The 21500-nt window shown below is 24.5% G+C and overlaps 6 protein-coding genes across 7 annotated transcripts; 1 reads left to right on the top strand and 5 right to left on the bottom strand.

The window, feature by feature from the left end:
- Positions 1 to 2052: 2052 nt before the first annotated feature.
- Positions 2053 to 5092, bottom strand: LOC122849688 (protein FAM136A-like). The gene is made up of 3 exons (XM_044148460.1): positions 4767 to 5092; positions 4566 to 4706; positions 2053 to 4494 (listed from the first exon to the last, which is right to left on the bottom strand). Exons 1-3 carry the CDS (start codon positions 4854 to 4856, stop codon positions 4336 to 4338), a joined length of 390 nt encoding a protein of 129 aa, XP_044004395.1. The 5' UTR covers positions 4857 to 5092; the 3' UTR covers positions 2053 to 4335.
- A 104-nt stretch (positions 5093 to 5196) lies between these two features.
- Positions 5197 to 6105, bottom strand: LOC122849687 (protein FAM136A-like). Its single transcript, XM_044148459.1, has 3 exons — positions 5919 to 6105; positions 5536 to 5676; positions 5197 to 5466 (listed from the first exon to the last, which is right to left on the bottom strand). Exons 1-3 carry the CDS (start codon positions 6003 to 6005, stop codon positions 5266 to 5268), a joined length of 429 nt encoding a protein of 142 aa, XP_044004394.1. The 5' UTR covers positions 6006 to 6105; the 3' UTR covers positions 5197 to 5265.
- A 205-nt stretch (positions 6106 to 6310) lies between these two features.
- LOC122849685 (calcium and integrin-binding protein 1-like) lies at positions 6311 to 7928 on the top strand. The gene is made up of 5 exons (XM_044148457.1): positions 6311 to 6618; positions 6864 to 6898; positions 6982 to 7229; positions 7298 to 7496; positions 7605 to 7928. Exons 1-5 carry the CDS (start codon positions 6568 to 6570, stop codon positions 7624 to 7626), a joined length of 555 nt encoding a protein of 184 aa, XP_044004392.1. The 5' UTR covers positions 6311 to 6567; the 3' UTR covers positions 7627 to 7928.
- Positions 7929 to 7952: 24 nt separating this feature from the next.
- LOC122849686 (oligosaccharyltransferase complex subunit ostc) lies at positions 7953 to 9281 on the bottom strand. Its single transcript, XM_044148458.1, has 4 exons — positions 9021 to 9281; positions 8855 to 8928; positions 8567 to 8784; positions 7953 to 8495 (listed from the first exon to the last, which is right to left on the bottom strand). The coding sequence occupies exons 1-4, from the start codon at positions 9157 to 9159 to the stop codon at positions 8483 to 8485; spliced, it is 444 nt and encodes a 147-aa protein (XP_044004393.1). The 5' UTR covers positions 9160 to 9281; the 3' UTR covers positions 7953 to 8482.
- Positions 9282 to 9561: 280 nt separating this feature from the next.
- Positions 9562 to 12715, bottom strand: LOC122849684 (zinc finger CCHC domain-containing protein 24-like). 2 transcript variants are annotated; one of them, XM_044148454.1, is made up of 4 exons: positions 12150 to 12710; positions 11750 to 12004; positions 10533 to 10766; positions 9562 to 10372 (listed from the first exon to the last, which is right to left on the bottom strand). In XM_044148454.1, exons 1-4 carry the CDS (start codon positions 12309 to 12311, stop codon positions 10259 to 10261), a joined length of 765 nt encoding a protein of 254 aa, XP_044004389.1. In that variant the 5' UTR covers positions 12312 to 12710; the 3' UTR covers positions 9562 to 10258. The 2 variants fall into 2 exon arrangements, with proteins under 2 accessions (XP_044004389.1, XP_044004391.1); XM_044148456.1 differs by having other exon boundaries at positions 9906 to 10372; positions 10602 to 10766; positions 12150 to 12715.
- Positions 12716 to 15159: 2444 nt separating this feature from the next.
- Positions 15160 to 17010, bottom strand: LOC122850642 (cyclin-dependent kinase-like 4). Its single transcript, XM_044149773.1, has 5 exons — positions 16843 to 17010; positions 16562 to 16756; positions 16165 to 16456; positions 15690 to 16083; positions 15160 to 15418 (listed from the first exon to the last, which is right to left on the bottom strand). Exons 1-5 carry the CDS (start codon positions 17008 to 17010, stop codon positions 15160 to 15162), a joined length of 1308 nt encoding a protein of 435 aa, XP_044005708.1.
- Positions 17011 to 21500: the final 4490 nt, after the last annotated feature.

The raw sequence follows: 21500 nt of genomic DNA, 5'->3' as shown, positions 1-21500 counted from the left end.
TAAATTAACTGAAATTTTATTTTACTTTCAGTATTAATAATATTTTGTTTTGCTTGAATAAATTTTTGATAATTAAATTTTTTTTCAAATAAACTAATTAATTATATTATCGGTTTTTTTTTTTTTGTTATTTATGTCTTTCCAGTGACTCATAAATATTAAAAATAACAATATAAAAAAATAATATTTTTGTAAATTTTTTTATCTTTATGAGTTTTGTATGTTATCGTTTTTCTATGAAATTTTTATTTTTCATTTTTATTATTAGAATCGTTTAGATTTGTCCATAGGTTGCTTTTATCGATATAACAAAAAAATATTTTTAGAGAATATTTCAAGTTCAAGTGGACAAGTGGACACCAATTTTTTACGTGTCATAGTAAAAGGTTTTAATTATAATATTTTTATATTGTACATTTATTTCAATTGTATATAATATAATTAAAAAAAAACAACTAATTTTTAAATCATCATCGACATCAGAGTAGACATAAAAACAGTATGAATATTCTATTATTTTTAACATGTTGCTTGCTGTTGTTCATTCAATTTCATTGGACAACATGTGGTAAGTAATAATTTTTATTATAAACAGAATATAATTCAATAAAAAAATAAAGATTACTTTTAATTTTGAGTAACATTTTTCTCATTTATAAAATATTTATAGGCTTATTAATTTTTTTATGTTTCGCGTGTTGCAGATGTTCAAGAAGAGCAATTTGATGAATTGGATAATGTAACATCAATAACAGTACAACTTGAAAAATCAGATAAAAAAATAAAACAATGTTTTTTTGAAACATGGTATTATAAAGTTGATAATAAATCTGATTTATCATTCAAAACGTTTGAATCTTTTGAATTATACGACGAATCGAAATCATTCATTCGAAATGATTGGTTGAGATTCATTGGCTACGAAGACAATAGCTGTTCTTTTGTTGTAATTCCAGAACTTTTGAATAATACTGATTATAAAAATTGTTTAAATCACACATGGTGTATCACCGAAATTTATTGTACCCCAACATGGTTTCAAAAGTTTTTTGGATTTTGTAGAAAAAATAAAGATATCACTTTGTATAAAAAACGCAATCCATCCTACAAATAAAAATTGAAAAATTTTAATAATTATTTTAACACATCATCACTGATAAAATAAAACTATCAATTATAAAAAAATTAAATAAATAATTTTGTATTGTATAATGATTGATGAATTAAAAATAAAAAAATAATTTATGAATAAAATATGTATATTATTTTCTATAAAAAGTTAAAACCAAGATAAGACAATGATAAATCATTGATTTGATTTTTCATTGAAATAAATTTATTAATAAAATCTTCCAAGGCCTTTTTTTTAAAAAAAACTTAATTTTAATTGTTGGTCCTCAGTTATTTTTGTTCTAAATAAAATTTAGTAAATTAAATTGTTTTCATTTGTATGTAATTTTTCATTATTAAATTTTGTTTTGTAAATGTTATTTTTTTTTTCTTTAGATAAATTAAATAATTATTATCGGTATTTTTTTTATGTTACTTTTTTTTTTTTTATTAATCGTCTATTTTTAGTGACAACATTTTTGTAAATTTTTTAATCTTTATGAGTTTTGTTATCGTTTTTCTATGAAATTTTTATTTTTCATTTTTATTATTAAAATTGTTTAGAATTGTCCACTAAACAGTTTGCTTCCATCGGTATAACACAACATTATTTTTAAATGTGTCATTGTGAAAAAAATTATTTATAATATTGTTTTTGTTGTACATTTATTTCAATTGTATAATATAATTGAAAAAACAACTAATTTTTAAATCATCGTCGACATCAGAGTAGACATAAAAACAATATGAATATTCTATTTTTTTTCTCATGCTTGTTTATTCAATTTCATTGGACAACATGTGGTAAGTAATAATTATTTTTATTATTAAATTTTTATTATAAACTGATAAAAAAGTAACATTAAATATGTATAGATTATTTTTAATTTAAAGTAACAATTTTAACATTAAAAAAATACTAAATTTCTACGTGTATTTATTTTTAATTAATTTTCTGGTGTATCATGTGTTGCAGATATTCAAAAAGAGCAATTTGGTGAATTGGATAATGTAACATCAATAAAAGTACAACTTGATAAATCAGATAAAAAAATAAAACAATGTTTTTTTGAAATATCCAATGGTGTATATCGTGTAGAATCTTTTTTATTATACGATGAATCGAAATCATTTATTCGAAATGATTGGTTGAAATTCATTGGCTATAAAGACAACAGTTGTTCTTTTATTATAATTCCTGAACTTTTAACAGATATTTATTCTAAATATTTTTTGTATAGAAAATGGTGTATCACAGAAATGTATTGTATCCCTACATTTTTTCAAAAGATTTTTGGAAATTGTGAAAAACGTAAAGATATTATTTCGTATTCAATACACCATCCATCATACTAATAGAAAATTACAATATTATAACAATTATTTTAACATATTTTTGACAACAAATAATTGTACAATGATTGATAAATAAAAAATTAATAAATTAATAATAAATTTTTCATTATTAAATGTTATTTTTTATTTTTTTATTCACCTCTTTATAATGATCCAGGTCAATAAATATTTCGAAAAAACAAAAAACATAAAAGAATATTATTTGTATAATTATTTGACCTTTGTCAGTGTCTGTTTTTTATGTCTTTTAAATGACTAAAAAAATTTAATCATTAGTGTCTGGTTTGTAAATCATCTAAATAATTTGGTCGTTTTTCTAGGAACGTGATTATTATCATTTCTATTATCAAAATCGTTCAGACATAACACAAAATTATTTCAAAAACAAGTTAACACTTAATTATTAACTACATTTATTTTAATTGTATAATATTATTTAAAAAACAACTACCTTTTAAATTATTGTCGACATCAGAGAGCACGAAAAATAACATATGTGTAAATTATTTAATTTTTAAGACTTTTTTATGTCATCATTTTTCTACGAAATTTTTATTTATCATTTTTATTATTAATATCATTTAAATATGAAGATTGAACAGGTTGCCATCAACGATATAACACATTATTTTTAAAAAAAATTTTAAATAAAAGTTGACATCCAGTTGAGACGTTTAATTGTAGAAAAATTTATTTATAATATTGTTTGTACTGTACATTTATTTTAAATACATTTTATAATTTTTTTAAAAGTACGAATTGAATTATTGTCAACATTAGAGAGCACATAAAAGTAATATGAATATTACATTTTTTTTAACATGTTGCTTTTTGTTGTGCATTGAATTTCATTGGACAACATGTGGTAAGAAATAATTTGTATTATAAACAGAATAATTTAATGTAAAAATAAAAATTTAGCTTAAAAAAAAATCTTGTTTAAACTGATGGAAAATTAACAATCAACATGTGAATTATTTTTAATTTCGATTAACAATTTTGGTATTTATTTTTTTTAATAATTAATATTTCTAATTGATCCCATGTTGCAGATATTCAAGAAGAGCAATTTGATGAATTAGATAATGTAACATCAATTAAAGCACAACTTGGAAAATCAGATAAAAAAATGAAACAATGTATTTTGGAATTTTCTAATGATGTAACTCATACAGAATCTTTTGTATTATACGACGAATATAAATCATTTATTCGAAATGATTGGTTGAAATTCATTGGCAACAAAGACAATAGTTGTTCTTTTATAATAATTCCTGAACTTTTAGAAAATAATTATTATGGTTTATATGAAAAATGGTGTATCACAGAAATTTATTGTATTCCTACATTTTATCAAAAAATTTTTGGAACTTGTTATAAACATGAAGTTATCAGATCGTATACAATACGACATCCATCGTTCAAATAAAAATCAGAAAAGTATAAGAAATTTAGAAAAAAAAAAAAAATTGAGATTGTATAATGATTGATTAAATGAAAATAAATAAAAAATAATGTATAAATAATATATTCAAAACTCCACAATGAACTTTGATTTTATATTTAGAAAATTTTTTTTTTCCATTGTTTAATTTTATTTTTTTTATTATTTATTGTTTACCCAAATAACTAACAATTATTATCAATGTGTTTTTATGTTTTTAATGTTTTTAATAACATTGAGTATTATTTTGTTTTTTTTTTTAAATTTTAATCGTTATCATTGTTTTCTTTTTGTGGAACAATTGAATAACAATTTCTTTATAAATTTCTCTTTAATTTTTTTCTAAATAAAGCTTGTAATATTATTTTAATATTTTTTTGTTATTTTTCCTTTAAATAAAAAAAAATATTATAATTTCGAAAATATTAAAATTTATTTTCTTCAACTTTAATTGTTATTTTTTTAATAGCATCTTCAATTGCATTTCGAAATTCTTTGGAGCATTTCGAAATACAATCATCATAATTATTTTTACCATTTAATTCACTCTTATCACATTTTTCCTCACAATTTAAAAATCTCATCTAAAATAATACATATAATATCAAAATCAAATTATCATATTTATCAAATTAAATATTATTATTATTATCACCTGTATGTCATCAGTTTCAGAGTCAACAATTTCCATAGTTTTAATTAGTGGAACACTACATGTTTCGATACATTTTTCTAATTCTTTTTCAGTTGTTGCATTATTTTCATGACAATGTGCAACGCACTTGTACATATTTACCTGTTAAAATTAACAATTAAATTATAGAAATTAAATTCAGATAGCTATAATTATTATTACCTTAAGTTTTCGATAAAATTTTCTATCTAAAGTTGCTTGAACAGTTAAAGTTTCCTCCATAACACGATCTGATTTTCCTACTTTAGCCATGTTTTACTTGAATAATATTTCTTCAATGATAACAAGTACAAAGTTCAACTGCTGTTGTTTTGTAACTGATCAAAAATTAAATGATTATACATATTTATACGTTCCAGCATTTAATATACAACAAATTTCAAGATGTCAACTTGATCAGTCGATTTATCGAATCGAATTTAAGGCGGGTAATTTATTTAAATAAATAAAATAATAATTTTAATTTTCAATTAAAAATTAACACTTTTAATAAGCCAAAGATCTTACAAAATTAATAACATAAAATTGAAAAATGCAATGAAGTTTTTTTTAAATATTTATCTAGTTTGAGACTTTGTTGTTTTTTTTTTTATTTTAATTATCATCAAAAAGCAAGTCTAAAAATTGAAATTAATTTTTAATATATTAATCAACAATTATTTTAATTAAATTTATCACTTTGAAGTGCTTTTTTCATTGCTGATTGAAGAGCTGGAAGTAAACCAACATATGTATCAACACATTTTGTTGCACATTTTTCAAAATCTTCACTCAAACTGTTGACCTCATCTTGTGATGGATTTGGACCCATTTTATCACGAATTGAATCGTTACATTCCATGACACATCTTTGCAAACGATTCTGAAAATTTTTATTATTAAATTATTATGTTTTTTAATATGTATTATTATTGTAAAATATAATAAATACCTGAGCACGTTCAAATTCAGTTTGAATATATTGTTGAGCTCTGTTCAATGGACCACTACAATTTTCAACACAACTTTGTACTTTTTGTGAATTGTATGATTTATTATCACAACATTTTGCTGCACATCTATGCATATCACCCTGTATTCAAAATAATTAAATTACATTAATGATGAAAGTTAAAAACATGTTGCATTATTGTTCATCAGTCAAGTTGTATTATTTAATATTTATAATAACAAACATATTGTTCAATAAGAAAACAATTGTTTTTAAAAATAAATAATATTAGATATTGTTAAGAAAAAAACACAATATTAAATAATAATATTGTTGCAAATATCAACAACATAACCTCTGAGAATCACGTTGTTACAACTTACTTGAATTTTTCTTAAATGTGATTTATCAATGTCTTCAACAATTTTTGACATTGCATCTTCAACACGTTTTCTTTGTTCTTCAACCATTTTTACAAAATATTATAATACTTTTATCTTACAAAAAAACTAATTAATTGGATAATAATTTAATAATAATGTGTAGCAGTGTAATAATTTTTTTTCTCTCCTGTTTCGATTTTGTCTTCGCACAAAATCGAACACACTTGTTGTCGATTAATCGGATAGAAAATTTCTAAATACATATATAAAATCGATTTGTTAGACGTTCAATGGAAACTCTGCCTTAATAATAACAACAATATTATGAAAAACAATAACAATGATTAGACAGTGGGGATAGAAATGTATGGAAAGGATGAGAAAATTTATTTTTTATGATTTTTTATTTCTATCGTCATCGCGCATGCCGCAACTTCCTCTCATTTGTTAATTTTTTCCTGGTGTCAACAAACTCTCTTCAATAAAACTCATTAAACTCGAACTATTAACAAGTATATTCTCCAAAAAAAATCATTCGAAAATAGTAAAAAATAAAAGAGTAATCAAATATTAATGATTTTAAATTTTTTCTTTGTTTACGAGTTTTAATAAATTATAAAAAATTCATTAACAACATTGTTCGTTAAAAATGGGAGCTGGAAAAAGTCAATTTACCGAAGAAGAATTGCAGGATTATCAGGTAAATAAATAAACAACTATTAATTTATTTATCTTATCGATATAATAAAAAAAAATAGTTATCTAAAAGAACAATGCATTGTTCGATAAATGATTTAATTTTTTTCACATGAATTAAAGTTGTCAAACAAGATAAAATGAATAAATAATAATTTATTTCATTGATTTATTGAGAATTTTAAAAATAATAAATATAAATTTTACTTGACAATAAATAAATAATGTTTTTTAATTTTTTTTTTTAAGGATCTTACGTATTTTACAAAAAAAGAAGTGTTATAGTAAGTTGATGGTAAAAACAATAATAACAAGTTTATAATATTTGTAAATGAAAATTAATGAAAAATAAATGATTTATTTTTAGTGCACATCAAAAATTTAAAGCACTTGCACCAGAAAAAGTTGGTCATAATCGTAATGCAAAACTTCCAATGTCAAAAATATTACAGTACCCAGAATTACGAGTTAATCCATTTGGTGATAGAATATGTAAAATATTTAGTTCAAGTCAAGATGGTGATTGTACATTTGAAGATTTTTTAGATATGATGTCAGTATTTTCTGATGCTGCACCAAAAGCAGTTAAAGCTGAACATGCATTTCGTATATTTGGTAATTATAAATTTGTTTGTTTAAAAATTACATGTTAATTAGTGTTTTAAGATTAATTTTTCATGTAGATTTTGATGGTGATGACATGTTGGGAGTTGGTGATCTTAGAGAAGTTATTGATCGACTTACAGCACCACATCGACTCAGTGAAAATGATATGCAACGTTTATTACAATCATTACTTGAAGAAGCTGATCTTGATGATGATGGAGCACTTAGTTTTGCTGAATTTGAACATATCATTGAAAAAAGCAGTGATTTTTCAAAGTAAATATTATTCAATTTTATTTTCAATAATATATTTCGAAATTTTAATTATTTCGATTTTATTATTTCGATGGATACATTAATTTTATTTTTTTTCTTTTGTTTCAGAACATTTCGTATTCGTTTATGAAACTTATAGTAATTAAAGTTTAAACTGTTAATAATTCTATAATTAATTTATTATTTATATATTTTTTTTTCACATTTATATAATGAAAAAATAGTCAAAGCAAGACTGAAAATAAAACTTCCCTAAAATGATTTAAAAGCCCATAAAAAGATAAACTGAAAAATCTTGAAAATAATAATTTTTTCAAACTGGTTAATAATTATATTCACTGTTTAAATATACTGCAATGATAAAACATTATAAACAACCAATAAAATAATGTCTTTTTTTGTAAAACAAAAAAATAAGAAAAAAAAAAAATCTGCCCAAAAACTGCCATATAAAATATCAAGAATTTCGAAATTAAAAAATGAATTAATAAATAATTTGTTAATTAAGTTGTAAAAAATATAAACAACCAATAATTTGTATATAATTATTAATTAAATAAAAAAAAAAAAAAACCATAAATACTCAAAATTAAATGAAGCAATTTGTCTATAAAAAAAATTTATTAAAACATTTCGAATAAATGATAATATCGTCAATCAATTCTACATAAATTTAATGAATTAAAAAATTATTATCCATTGTTTGTTGTTTATTATAAACAAATGGATAATGAAAAAATTGTAGTTTACAAAAAAATATATATTGGATATATATTTGAGCATATAAATATTAATTTTTAAATATCTTGTTGATTAAATAATTAATTTTATCAATTGAAAGTATATAAAGTAGAAGATTGTAATCTTGTTTTTATTTATTTTAATGACTTACTCATGATGATGCATGCATTGACAAATGAAACAATCCTGATTTCGTTGATTTAACAAACGAATTGAAGACAATTTAATTGTCTTCATGCTTACCACTAGAAGTAACCACTGAAAATAAATTTAATAATTATTAAATTGTTTTTTAATTGTAATTTATGTCTATTGTTTATTTAACTTACGGAAGTTTCATTCGCATAAAGATCCAGCAAGTTATGAATGAAACAACAATGCAAATAAATCCAACACTTGTTAAAAGTAATCTACTAAGTTTTGGTGTTGATGGTGCATGAGTTTGATCCAAAATAATAAAGCCAAGACCACCAAGTGTAAATAGAAAACTTGATGCAAGACCTTCCATTATGTATTGTCCATTAACACGATAAGGCATAAATGCAACCTGAAATTAATTGATAATAAAATTCAGTATGAATGTTTGTTTGTTTTGTTATTTTTATGATGATAATTACCGGTCTTGTGTGACCATGTTCATCAGTTGTTGATCCAACACTTGGAGGCTCAACAATAACATCATAAATAATACCTAAAAAACAATTAAATAATTTATAAATTTGATTGATTGGTTGAATTAAATAATGTTTTGTCATTTTTAAATAATGTCTACGTGGAACTAACCTCCAGTTACCATGAAGTATGACAGTAGGACTATTGAAAATACTACCATTGCACTTGGTTTTACAAACCATGATGGTTTTTTTAATTTTAAATTTGGTACTTCGAGCACACAGTATGGTGCTCGATATATTAAATCCATTGTTTACTTATTTGTTTGTTTAAGTTTTAATTAGTTTTTATATTGTTTTTTTGACAAACAAATTGACACCGGTTTTTGTTTTTGTGTGTGTCAGTTGATTATTATTATATTTCTTCTCCCATTTTTGCGTCTTTTTTTAGAACTAAAAAAAATTCTCGGCTCTCTACTTTATCTCCGCTGTAATTTTTTTTTAATTTTTCTCCGTCATTTCACCGCCTTTTCTTTGAACGATCTCTCCGAGATTTTCTTTGCTTTTTTCCAACAATTTCGCTAGTATTTCTCCGTTTCTTTGTAGAAAAAAATGATAGAAAAATACGGCAAAGTGGCTGGTTTAAAAGCCACGAAAATTGTTTATAACTAATTATTAAAAATTAAATAATTTTTTGAGTAATAGACAAACAATTTTATAAATCTTTGGCTTTAATTTTCAACTCATATACATTCAAATATATTCTTAATAATTATAGAATACAATACAAGTAAATTTTTAATACGCCTGATCAATTTTACTCTTTAAAATAAATTCTTCTTAAATCTAAAAATATATGATTGTCATGTTTGCAAATGGCACAATGCAAGAGAATATTTCACGGTCAACTTGTAAATATATATTAAAAAAAATTTATACTGTTATTTTTTTGTTTTTATACATGTAAATATAATTAAACTGAAGCAAAATTAATACAAAAAAATAAGCTCTTTTTTACATTTATCTTTATAAATAATTACTTATTATAAATTCCTCGTGCTAGTAATTTTTTTTATGTTTTCTTTTGTGCATATGACAGTATCATTTAATTTTATTTAATTGTATATGCAATAGCCCAAGAAATTCTTATTATAATTTTTAATAATTCAATAATATTTTTACTTAAATTAAATATCAAAGAGTTACTAACAAATACTTCTTACTCGTTTCCGTCTTTTTTTTTTTTTTCTTTCTTGTTCTCTAAACATAGACAGGGGTGTGTGCTTTAAATAGCAATCAACCAGTTGTACTAACAACAAACGTTGAAACACAAAAAAATTCTTTTTCATTTTATATACATATTGTTAATTTTTTCATAATGATAATTAATTAAAAATAATGATATTTTAATTACTGAACACGTCGACAATAGTAACCAAGTGTTTTACATTTTTCACAAAGATGTTGAGGATGAATTTTACTTTGGTCTGATACATCCAGGCCATCTGGCTTTTCAAGTGGTCTCTGAATATTTAAAAAAAAATAAATAAAATAAAATTATCAAACTTTTTAAATTTATAATTATGATGATTTTAAAATGATTAAAATTATTGTTAAACAATGAAATTAGAGAAGTTATATAAATGTAATTTTATTATAAAAAATAAAAAAAAAAAAAACTTACGTAACGCAGGGAGGAGTTGAACGAATGTAACGAGGATGTTGATAACGATGTTGATGGTCCTAGACTAACCTGTTTGTGAGGGTAAACATTTATATGACACTTGATACATTCTTGACCCATATTTGCCCAACTATTTCCTGACATCCATTTACGTTTACATTTTGAACATTTGTATTCACCAAAACAGCGTTTTTTTCCTTGATATGGTGTTAGGCCTTCACCTTTAGGTCTTGCCTGTTGAAAAATAAAAAAAATTTATTAAAAAACAGCAAGAAAATATCTACATAAATTAGTTTGTGTAACTAAAATTATTATTGTTTTAAACAAGAACAATAAATAAATATTAATTTGTAATTTAAAATTGAATTTATTTATAGTTTATTGTGATGAAAATAAATTAAATGATTTTTATGAAGGAATAATTTAATAGTTTAAAAAAAAAAAAGTGTTTGAATGTATGATAAATTTTTAAAGAAACTAATAAACGAGACAATGTTTGTTGTTTCAATTAACGTTCAATTGGCATGAGTTTAAACGAGATGATTTTTATCAGCGTGCGCACATTCCAAGCCACGCAAATTATTTCTGTCAGTTTGATATTACTATTGCTGTAAAATGAATAATAAAAACAATACTATGGTGGGACGCTTTGCGTCTATCCCACCTCCGTAAAAAACAAATTGTGAACATAAAAACTTGTATTATTTTAATTTTTTTATAAAATGAAAAAACTTTTTATTAAATTGATTATTTAAATTATTTTAAAAAATAATTATCGTTATTTTATTTATTTATTTTCATTTAATTATCGGAGAAAATATTTCTCCGCTTTTACTCGTATTTCTTACAGAAAAAAAATAATCGAAAAATAATATTTCCATTATAAAAAACAGCTAATTATTTATCTTTTTTAAAAATCCAAAAAGCAGCTAAGTAGTAAAGAAATTATTTTCAAAAAAATAAATAGAAATTTAATTTAAAAAAAAAGAAAATGAAATCGAAATAAATAGTGTAAAAAATTGTCTACGAAATAGTTCCACCTCAATTTTATTTAAAGCATCAATGTATATTTCTGAAAATATCTGACGTTCAGGGCCAACTGACAGAACATTTTTGTTCCAACAAAAAAAAATAAAAAAGAGTTAACAATAGCAAAAAGTATTAAATTAATTAAGTCATTAATTGTTGTTGTTTTTTTATATAAATTGATAATTTACCTGTGGACAATCCTTGATATAATGACCTTTTTTAAAACACAAATGACATAAATAATTTGCTGGTGGTTTTTTCGTTGGTTTTTTATCAAGCAAACCAAGTTCATTGAAATGCTCAGCCAAGTCACTTATTGTATCCATCAAATTACCACCCAAGGTCAATGATCCTGGATTTAATGTATTTTTAGATATGTATGATTGATGATGTGAATTATTTGCCGTTGGAAAATTACCCCATATCGTTGGAAAAATATTATTCTAAAATTAAAAAAATTACAAATGAAAAAAAAAAACAAATTTTCAAATAAAAAAGAAATAATATTTTAACAATATTAAAATAAATATAATTAATTTACAAACAAATAATTTAATAGTAATTTTTATTGAAAAAAAAAATTTGTACCTGATCATTATGTTGAATTGAATTTTGATCAGAAATTGCTAGATAAACCCAATTAAGTAGATGAGGTGGATAATTTGATTGAATTTTTTGTTGATGATTTTGTGGATAATCATTATCTTGAATTTGTAAATGTGCTCGTGGATGTGAATGGCAAGCTGCCATTTTAATTATTACCCAAAAAAAAATAAAACTAACAAATTCACATTAAAAAAAAATATATAAAAAATAAAATGTAATTTTTTTTACAATTTTTTTTATTTATAATTATCATTTCAATGATTATTATCAATTTTAAAATATAAATTTAATTATTGATCACAATAGACAATAATGGGTATGAAAAAAAAATATATACGAAGCACTGATATTGAGTGTTTTTTAAAATGAAACTGAAACTTTTTAAAGTAATAATTTTGTAGATGTATATTTGAGTGGTATAGTAGTTGACTGGTGCTTGCTTTTGCTACTGTATTGCTACTGGTTGGTGATGCTGATGCCACACACGTGCACACCACTTGGTTTTTATATTTTTAATAATATAACTGTGTAAGAGTCACTGGGGCACTGTGTATTAAATGTTTCAAGACGACAGACAGTTTTGTGGATGTTAAAATCATTGCTGTTTACATTTAGAGCAAGTGAGACACACACAATTATTCAAGGCAATTCGAGAATTTAAATGATGATATATATTCATTTATAATTTCTTAGAAATAAATGTAGATTTTTATATTTTTTTCTTTTAAATATTTACATTATAAAAATAAAATAAATAATTAATAAAATTAATTATTATTAGTTTTATTTTTTATATTAATATTTTATTTAAATAGTTTTTTTTTTATTTTATGCTCGATGTTTATGTTAAATGCATTTTTGAATGATCAAAATATCCAGCCATGTGGTGAATTTATTCTATTTCAGGATATTATCAAGCGAAGTTATTTAATATACAAAAAATTTCCTTTTTTTTCTTAAAAAAATATTTAGTTAGTCATGTAAAATTTATCAGTATTAGATTTGAATTAGATGATTGAATTATCAACTCTATTGTAAAGCTAATATTTAAATAAATTTTATAATGAATTTTAAAATATACAAGTATTTTTACAAGAAAAAAAATTATTTACCTTCCCTGGTGGAAATAATTTCTCCGTAAAACTCCGGAAAAACTCCGTAAAATTCCGGAAAAACTCCGTAAAATTCCGGAAAAACTCCGTAAAATTCCGGAAACACTCCGTAAAATTCCGGAAAACTCCGTATCACTCCGGAATTGGCCCATTAAAATTTTTCAGTCATTTTTTTTCCTTCATTTTACACAGGAATTCGAGTATTTTGGAATTGCAACCGATTTTTGTATTTTTCCGAATTTTTTCTAAGTGGGCCAATTCCGGAATAATCTGGAGCAATTCCGGAATCATCCGGAGCAATTCGGAGTAATCCGGAATAATCCGGAATAATCCGGAGCAATTCCGGAGAAATTCCGGAGAAATATTTCCACCAGGGTTATGTTGAAAATTTGAATGACCGTTGAAAACGATTGAAATGATGTATAAAATTTTCCGGCAATAATCCTGCTCTTATTAGTGCAAGAATTAGCATGTTCCTCCCAGCGTTAACATCACGATGCCAAGTTATGTTACAACGTGGACACCAACAATATCGATGAACAAGTATTTTATAATTATGGTATTTTTGTAACAAAAAATATTTCAAACTAGGAAATAATATTGGAGTTTATTTTTGACCCGTTTTTTTTATATCATTAATAGTAACTGATATTATCTTTGGTGGTTTGGTATAAACTTCCACTTCAATTACAGTATCTGTTATTATTTCTTTATTCTCCCTCTTTTATCTTTATAATCACCATTGAGTATTTTAACTCTGTCATGAACAATAAATTCACTAACACCTGCTGATAAATTTGAATCTTTTGGGTCCCAAACACCAGTTAGATCTTTACCATTATACAATGGTGTTGTGGACACAAAAGATTTATTAGCAGGTGTTAGTGACTTTAAATTTAAATTTTTTTTTTTGAATTAAAATTGGTTTAATTAAAGAATCTAACGTAACTACTGCAATATCATTATTTTCCTCTTTCACAAAGCCTGTAAACCCCTTATACATACCTTGTATACATGTTATATATTTATTTTTAATTGAATCACCGCGTTTCTTATATATAATATTGTTCGATCGTTGACTATTTTGATATTGACAAAATGTATCATCAACACCACTTGCAACATTATCACATAATTGTAAGTTATATGATAATATTTCTATTTCATTTACAATACCTGATTCTATGATACATAACACGACAACACCATTATTTAGAAAATTTTTTTTGCTGAAAAATGCTGGCTCTTCCCTGAAAGCACAAATGCGATTACTCCGAATTCCTCACAAATTGATTTACGCGGAGGAATGAGTGGAGAATTCTGTGTGAAAAAATTTCTCCGAATTTTCTTCGGGTATTCGCTGCCAAGGAAAAAATTTTTCAGTCGTTTTTCCGAGTCAAAAGTATTGATATTTAAGAAAAAAAATCAAATAAAAAACAGATCAGCTTTTTTCAGGACCATCAAACAACTTGAAATGATTTAATTTATAGTAATTTTCGTATACTTTTTGATGATGATTTTAAAAGCCGATGTCCACTATATACAAATGGAAATAAGTAATAACGATAAAAACAATATGTTTCTCTTTAAAATATATAACTCGTTTCCGTTTTCATACATGGAATTTTTTTTGGAAAATTTGATCATTTTTGATTCTCAGTACTGAAATACTAATCTGTATATAATTTTTTACATTATATAAATCCTCCTGAGTTACCAAATAAATATTCAAATATAAATATTAATTATTTATATTTAAATAATTATTTAAATAATTATTTGAATATAAATAATTAATAATTATATTTAAATAAATATTTAATTATAAATATTAAATTAAAATTCGATAAATATATTTAAAATTCATTTTTATTTATTGTTTATTTTCTACGAGATGGTGGTAGTGCTGGAAATGAAAATATATTTTGATTTTTTTGATCTGTTTTATAAAAACTTGTGTTATCCAAAAGTTTAATATAAGTTGTATTTGGAGTGATTGATAGTGAGCCAATATACATTGAATCTTCCTGCGAATTAGTTGATCTTTGTGCTGATGATTTTGATCCAAAGTTATTCAATTTTTTATTTCTCTGATGATCATCTGTAGAAAATTCTTCACCGTTTTTCTGTATTTGCCATCTGTAAATCACACGATAATACAAATATAAACCTGGTGGAAATATTTATCTGCCTTTTCTCCACTTTTCTCTACTTTTTTCCGAAAATGATCCATGGTTGGAGAAATGGCACTTGGCAGAGAAATTTCTCCTCCTAAAATTTATTCTCTGCTATTTCTCCAAGAATCATTTTCGAAAAAGAGTCGAGAGAAAGTTGGACAAATATTTCCACCAGAGAAAAATACAATAATTTTTTAACAATGCAAAATTAACTTTATAATTTTTCATAATACCTTTCAGCACTTCCATAAAAAACTCTTGTTTTTTCATTAGCTGTTTTTTTACTTTCAATTCGTCTTAACGTCATTGAATTTTTAACATTTTCTTTATAAATATTTTTCTTTAATTCAATTAAAAATTTTTCAGCAAAATCATCTTGCATAAATAAAAAATGATGAAGTAAATTTGAGCTAGATGATCTATTTTCCGGATCCATTCTAAGACATTGAGATAAAAAATCAACAGCTGATGATGTCCAACTTTTAAACTGTGATCTCAGTGAACGAATGGCATTTGTATTATTCAATGATTGATCATCAGATAGACTTGAACGTCGTGGAAATTTTGTTGGTAAATTAATCATTGTATTTTGTTTGATAATTGTTTGATGCTTTTTACAAAGTCCTCCTGTTGGTATTAACAAAAAAAGAAGAAGGTTACATCAAATTAATATACTAATAAATACAATATTTTAAAAATCATTTGTACCAAGAAGTTTGGTGATTAAATACAGCTGATCAACATCACTTTTACCAGGAAATAATGGATCACCAGTAACCATTTCTGCATAGAGACAACCAAGTGCCCAAATATCAACAGCTTTACCATATCTCAAATCACCAACTAATAATTCTGGTGCCCTGTACCATCTTGTTGCAACATAATCAGTACATGATTCATTTGGACCAGATATAAATCTTGCAAAGCCAAAATCACAAATTTTAATAACACCATTTGATGAAACTAATATATTTTCTGGCTTAATATCACGATGCATTATCTAGCAAAAAAAAAATTAATTATTATTCTATTTATTGTCAAGTTTTATTACATACAAATAATTTTATTTTAAATAAATTTATTTTCATTAATTTTTGGGACTTACATGATTAACATGACAAAAATTTAATCCACGAAGAACTTGAAAAATATGTCGACGTGATATTTGTGGACCAAGACCACCAGGTGATGCTTCTAGCTCATCCAAAACAGTATGATCAAGGTAATCAAATACCAGATAAAATCTTTTTCTTCTTCTAAATACTTCAATCATGTTTACCAAATTATCATGATGTAATTTCTACAAATATTAATAACAAATACTTCAATAATTTTTAAATATTAAATCAATATTTGATGTTATTTAATATATTTTTTAAAACTCACTTTAAGCATTCGTATTTCACGAAATACCATTTTACGAATATTAACATCATCTTCAGTTTCTAAAAATTTTTTAATAGCTACTATTTTACAAGTTTCTTTGTCACGACATTTCATAACAATTCCATAACTTCCTTCACCAACAATTTTAATATTTTCATATTTTTCCATAATTTTTTAATTATTTATAAATTAAACTGTATTTTTATTTTATTTTTAACCTTATTATTTGTATTAAACTATCATCACAATTTATCAAAATAAATGACAAATAATTTTTCATATTAAACAACATTTTTTGTCAACAATTTTACAATTTTGTGGTTTTTTTTTTTTGGTATTTATTTATATAATAATTTTTTTTTAAATTCGATTGGATATTCGCGTGTTGTCACGAACTGGTTTTACTAAAGAATGAGAATACTTGGGGTTGACTGGGAGACCTGAACAAACCTGAGCTTATTGATTAGCTTGGATAATTAGTTGTTTACTAAATATTAACAAGCTAAGAAGATAACAAAAAAGCAATCAAAAAATACTAAAAATATAACATGAAATTAAATATATTTATAATGATTATTTATCATAATAACAATTAATATTTCTATTTATAATTTAAAGTAGCTTTACGTATGATCCTGACCTTTTATTTCATATATAAATTAACAAAAGTTTAACAGCACGCAAAGTTCAAGCCCACTCGGTCTATTAAACTAAATAACACCCTGAAAATTAACTTTAAAATAAAAGATAATTATAATTATTTAAATAAAAATATATATTGAAATAATTCTGAAGTTGAAAAATTATGTTTTTAAATTTTAAAAGGCTGAAAATTCAATTATTTTAAAGGTTATTTAATCATGTGTTTTGTTTTGAATGTAAAATTTAAAAATAAATATAAATTGAAATAAAAAAGTCAATATATAAAATTAATAAATTAATAAATGAATGTCAACAATTAAAATTGATAATACAAATCATTTATGAAAGCTATTATCATTCGCCAATGTGTGTTAGATCAAAATGTTTATTATTTTTTATCATGCAAATTTTTTAAAATATATAACTAAATAAATGGTACTTGAAAAATGAATTTTTTTTATCAAAATAAATACATAAACAAAATGAAAGAAATGAATAGTTTATATTAAGAATAGGCTATATATATTTGATAGAGAATAAATGGGAGTGCCTTGTAGTATAAGTTTGTTAATCGATAATGCATCGATCGAATTATTTTTAGACCATGGGTTCACTGACCCTGTACAAATATTGTGAATATAATATTTTAAAAAAATGCCAGCAGTTTAAATTCCAGAAGATAAATCCCTAGATTTTTTTAACATATGTTTACAATGAAACAAATTATCGAATTAAATTATATATACTATTTTTATTATATTAACAGTTTTAAAATAATTAACGGGTGGTGCGAAAATGAAACCAATAGTCACAGGGTTTATATAAAAATCATAATCTTTAACAGGTGACCATTGATAAGACTGGCAATCGTCACTGCAATTTACTTCCACATTCTATTTCCATTTATTAGTAGTTTGTATGAGGGAGTACCTCCGCGAGAAACGGAATAGAAAGTTTAGTTCATAGGGTGCTTATAATTGAAACAAAAATTCTATATTTTAGTTTAAAGTTTTTGCCTGATATTGTACCAATTCCAGCCAATCACGGCCAAGATCGTTTAAATATATACTTGTGTGTGTGTAAATGTATGATGCTTGTATGCTGTGACGGCTGTCGAATTTGACTTTAATAAAAGGTTTAAAATATTAAAAATAGATTCGTTAAAAGAATTAATGTGTTTAGAAATATTAGGAATATTTGATTTAAAAAATTTCAATTTATTTCCATAAATAAGTTTATTTTTATCAGGATGTATGTTTGAATGTGTGTGATATACATTATAGGTGCGCCACTCGGCTGCACTGTTTACGTCAAATATTAATACATTTTATACGCTTTAATTAACAATATCTCAAAAACTGAATGAGACAAGAGTCTGATTTTTTTTTCTAAATTATCTAAGCAATATCAATTTTGACATATTAATTTTTTATCAAATTGGTAAGAACCGTTTTTTTGTTAGAACCAAAAATATAAAAAAATAAAAAGAAATCCCTATAAATGCAATGTTAAACTGCTTGAAAAGTTCACCTGTTTAAAACTAATTATCTCGGAAACTAAATAGAACATAATTACAAAATTGGGATCATTTGATGCAAGGGAATTTCAAGATTTATATATCAAAAGATCCATGAAAAATGTAATCGGGGAACGTACTTCGTTAATTCCAAATCTACTTCCTGAAGATTTTCAAGACCATTAAATGCGTCTTTGGCCAATGTTGTAAGATTGTTGTTTTTGATACTAAGCAGCTCAAGTTGTGACAAACCATCGAAGCAACCTGGCTCAAGATTTTGTAGTTTGTTTGAATCCAAATATAGTTTCTGAAGATTTTTAAGACCAATAAGTACACCTTTAGATAACGTTGTAAGATTAGTATTTTGGATACTAAGCAGCTGAAGTTGTGACAAGCCATCGAAGCAACCTGACTCGAGATTTTGTAGTTTGTTTGATTCCAAATATAGTGTACCAAGATTTCCAAGACCAATAAAGACACCTTTGGATAGTGTTGTCAGACTGTTATTTTTGATAGTAAGCCGGTTAAGTTTTGATAAACTATCCAAAAAACCTAGTTCAAAATTTTGTAGTTCGTTTAATTCCAAATATAGTTCCTGCAGATTTTTAAGACCATAAAAAACACCTTCTGATAATGTTGTCAGACTATTGTTTTTAATACTAAGCAGCTCAAGTTTTGATAAACCATCGAAAAAACCTGACTCAAAATTTTGTAGTTTGCTTGATTCCAAATATAGTTTCTGAAGATTTCCAAGACCAATAAAGACACCTTTGGATAGTGTTGTCATCCTGTAGTTTTTGATGCTAAGCAGATCAAGTTCTGATAAACTATAAAAAAAACCTGACTGGAAATTTTGTAGATCGCTTGAATCCAAATATAGTTTCTGCAGAATTCGAAGACCAATTAATACACCTTCAGATAACGTTGTGATATTGTTGTTTTGGATGTTAAGCAGCTCAAGTTTTGATAAACCATCGAAAAAACCTGATTCGAGATTTTGTAGTTTGTTTGAATCCAAATTTAGATCCTGAAGATTTTTAAGACCATCAAATACACCTTTGGAAAATGTTGTCAGATTGTTGTTTTTGATACTAAGCAGTTCAAGTTGTGACAAACTATCGAAGCAACCTGACTCGACAGTTTGTAGTTTGTTTGAATCCAAATATAGTTTCTGAAGATTTTTAAGACCGATAAATACACCTTTAGATAACGTTGTAATAGTGTTGTTTTTGATATTGAGTAGCTCAAGTTTTGATAAACCATCGAAAAAAACTGATTCGAGATTTTGTAGTTTGTTTGAATCCAAATTTAGTGTCTTAAGATTTCCAAGACCAATAAATACACCTTTGGATAATGTTGTGAGACTGTTGTTGTCGATACTAAGCAACTCAAGTTGTGATAAACCATCAAAACAACCTGACTCGAGATTTTGTAGTTTGTTTGAATTCAAATATAGTTCCTGAAGATTTCCAAGACCAATAAATACACCTTTAGATAATGTAGTGAGACTGTTGCTGTCGATACTAAGCAACTCAAGTTGTGATAAACCATCGAAACAACCTGACTCGAGATTTTGTAGTTTGTTTGAACACAAATATAGTTTCTGAAGATTTTTAAGACCAATAAATACATTTATGGATAATGTTGTAATATTGTTGTTTTTGATATTAAGCAGCGTAAGTTTTGATAAACCATCGAAAAATCCTGATTCGAGATTTTGTAGTTTGTTTGACTCCAAAATTAGATCCTGAAGATTTTCAAGACCATCAAATACACCTTTGGAACATGTTGTCAGACTGTTGTTTTCGATACATAGCATATAAAGTTGTAACAAACCATCGAAGCAACCTGACTTGAGATTTTGTAGTTTGTTTGAATTTAAATATAGTTTATGAAGATTTCCAAGACCATCAAATCCACCTTTAGATAACGTTGTAAGATTGTTGTTAGAGATACTAAGCACATTGAGTTGTGATAAACTATCGAAAACACCTGATTCGAGATTTTGTAGTTTGTTTGAACACAAATATAGTTCCGTAAGATTCTCGAGACCAATAAATACACCTTTGGATAATGTTGTCAGACTTTCTTTTCTGACACTAAGCAGCTCGAGTCGTGATAAACCATCGAAACAACCTGACTCGAGATTTTGTAGTTTGTTTGAACACAAATATAGGTGCTGAAGATTTCCAAGACCAATGAATACACCTTTGGATAATGTTCTTAGATTGTTGTTTTCGATAGTGAGCCACCCAAGATAAGATAAACTATTGAAACAACCTGACTCCAGATTTTGAAGTTTGTTTGAATCCAAACATAGTCTCTCAAGATTTTTAAGATCAATAAATACATTTTTGGATAATATTCTTAGATTGTTGTTTCTGATATTAAGCAGATGAAGTTCTGATAAATTATAGAAAAAACCTGACTTAAGATTTTGTAGTTTGTTAGATTCCAAATCTAGTGACTCAAGATTTACAAGACCATTAAATACGCCTTC

This window comes from Aphidius gifuensis, linkage group LG2, assembly GCF_014905175.1.
Source record: "Aphidius gifuensis isolate YNYX2018 linkage group LG2, ASM1490517v1, whole genome shotgun sequence".
NCBI lineage: Eukaryota > Metazoa > Arthropoda > Insecta > Hymenoptera > Braconidae > Aphidius > Aphidius gifuensis.
This window is presented reverse-complemented; position numbering and strand designations above follow the sequence as displayed.

What these genes read in the sequence shown, in the direction of transcription:
- LOC122849685 (XM_044148457.1), top strand. Translation starts at nt 6,568, where the DNA reads ATGGGAGCTGGAAAAAGTCAATTTACCGAAGAAGAATTGCAGGATTAT. An exon ending in ACATGCATTTCGTATATTTG is followed by an intron (nt 7,230 to 7,297) that starts GTAATTATAAAT and finishes TTTTTCATGTAG; the next exon opens with ATTTTGATGGTGATGACATG. An exon ending in AAAAGCAGTGATTTTTCAAA is followed by an intron (nt 7,497 to 7,604) that starts GTAAATATTATT and finishes CTTTTGTTTCAG; the next exon opens with AACATTTCGTATTCGTTTAT.
- LOC122849686 (XM_044148458.1), bottom strand. Translation starts at nt 9,159, where the DNA reads ATGGATTTAATATATCGAGCACCATACTGTGTGCTCGAAGTACCAAAT. An exon ending in ATACTTCATGGTAACTGGAG is followed by an intron (nt 8,929 to 9,020) that starts GTTAGTTCCACG and finishes ATTGTTTTTTAG; the next exon opens with GTATTATTTATGATGTTATT. An exon ending in AACATGGTCACACAAGACCG is followed by an intron (nt 8,785 to 8,854) that starts GTAATTATCATC and finishes AATTAATTTCAG; the next exon opens with GTTGCATTTATGCCTTATCG.
- LOC122849688 (XM_044148460.1), bottom strand. Translation starts at nt 4,856, where the DNA reads ATGGCTAAAGTAGGAAAATCAGATCGTGTTATGGAGGAAACTTTAACT. An exon ending in AATTTTATCGAAAACTTAAG is followed by an intron (nt 4,707 to 4,766) that starts GTAATAATAATT and finishes TAATTTTAACAG; the next exon opens with GTAAATATGTACAAGTGCGT. An exon ending in CTGAAACTGATGACATACAG is followed by an intron (nt 4,495 to 4,565) that starts GTGATAATAATA and finishes GTATTATTTTAG; the next exon opens with ATGAGATTTTTAAATTGTGA.
- LOC122850642 (XM_044149773.1), bottom strand. Translation starts at nt 17,010, where the DNA reads ATGGAAAAATATGAAAATATTAAAATTGTTGGTGAAGGAAGTTATGGA. An exon ending in GTGAAATACGAATGCTTAAA is followed by an intron (nt 16,757 to 16,842) that starts GTGAGTTTTAAA and finishes TAATATTTGTAG; the next exon opens with AAATTACATCATGATAATTT. An exon ending in ATTTTTGTCATGTTAATCAT is followed by an intron (nt 16,457 to 16,561) that starts GTAAGTCCCAAA and finishes TTTTTTTGCTAG; the next exon opens with ATAATGCATCGTGATATTAA.
- LOC122849687 (XM_044148459.1), bottom strand. Translation starts at nt 6,005, where the DNA reads ATGGTTGAAGAACAAAGAAAACGTGTTGAAGATGCAATGTCAAAAATT. An exon ending in CACATTTAAGAAAAATTCAA is followed by an intron (nt 5,677 to 5,918) that starts GTAAGTTGTAAC and finishes TTTTGAATACAG; the next exon opens with GGTGATATGCATAGATGTGC. An exon ending in CTGAATTTGAACGTGCTCAG is followed by an intron (nt 5,467 to 5,535) that starts GTATTTATTATA and finishes AAAAATTTTCAG; the next exon opens with AATCGTTTGCAAAGATGTGT.
- LOC122849684 (XM_044148454.1), bottom strand. Translation starts at nt 12,311, where the DNA reads ATGGCAGCTTGCCATTCACATCCACGAGCACATTTACAAATTCAAGAT. An exon ending in CAATTCAACATAATGATCAG is followed by an intron (nt 12,005 to 12,149) that starts GTACAAATTTTT and finishes TTTTAATTTTAG; the next exon opens with AATAATATTTTTCCAACGAT. An exon ending in ATATCAAGGATTGTCCACAG is followed by an intron (nt 10,767 to 11,749) that starts GTAAATTATCAA and finishes ATTTTTCAACAG; the next exon opens with GCAAGACCTAAAGGTGAAGG.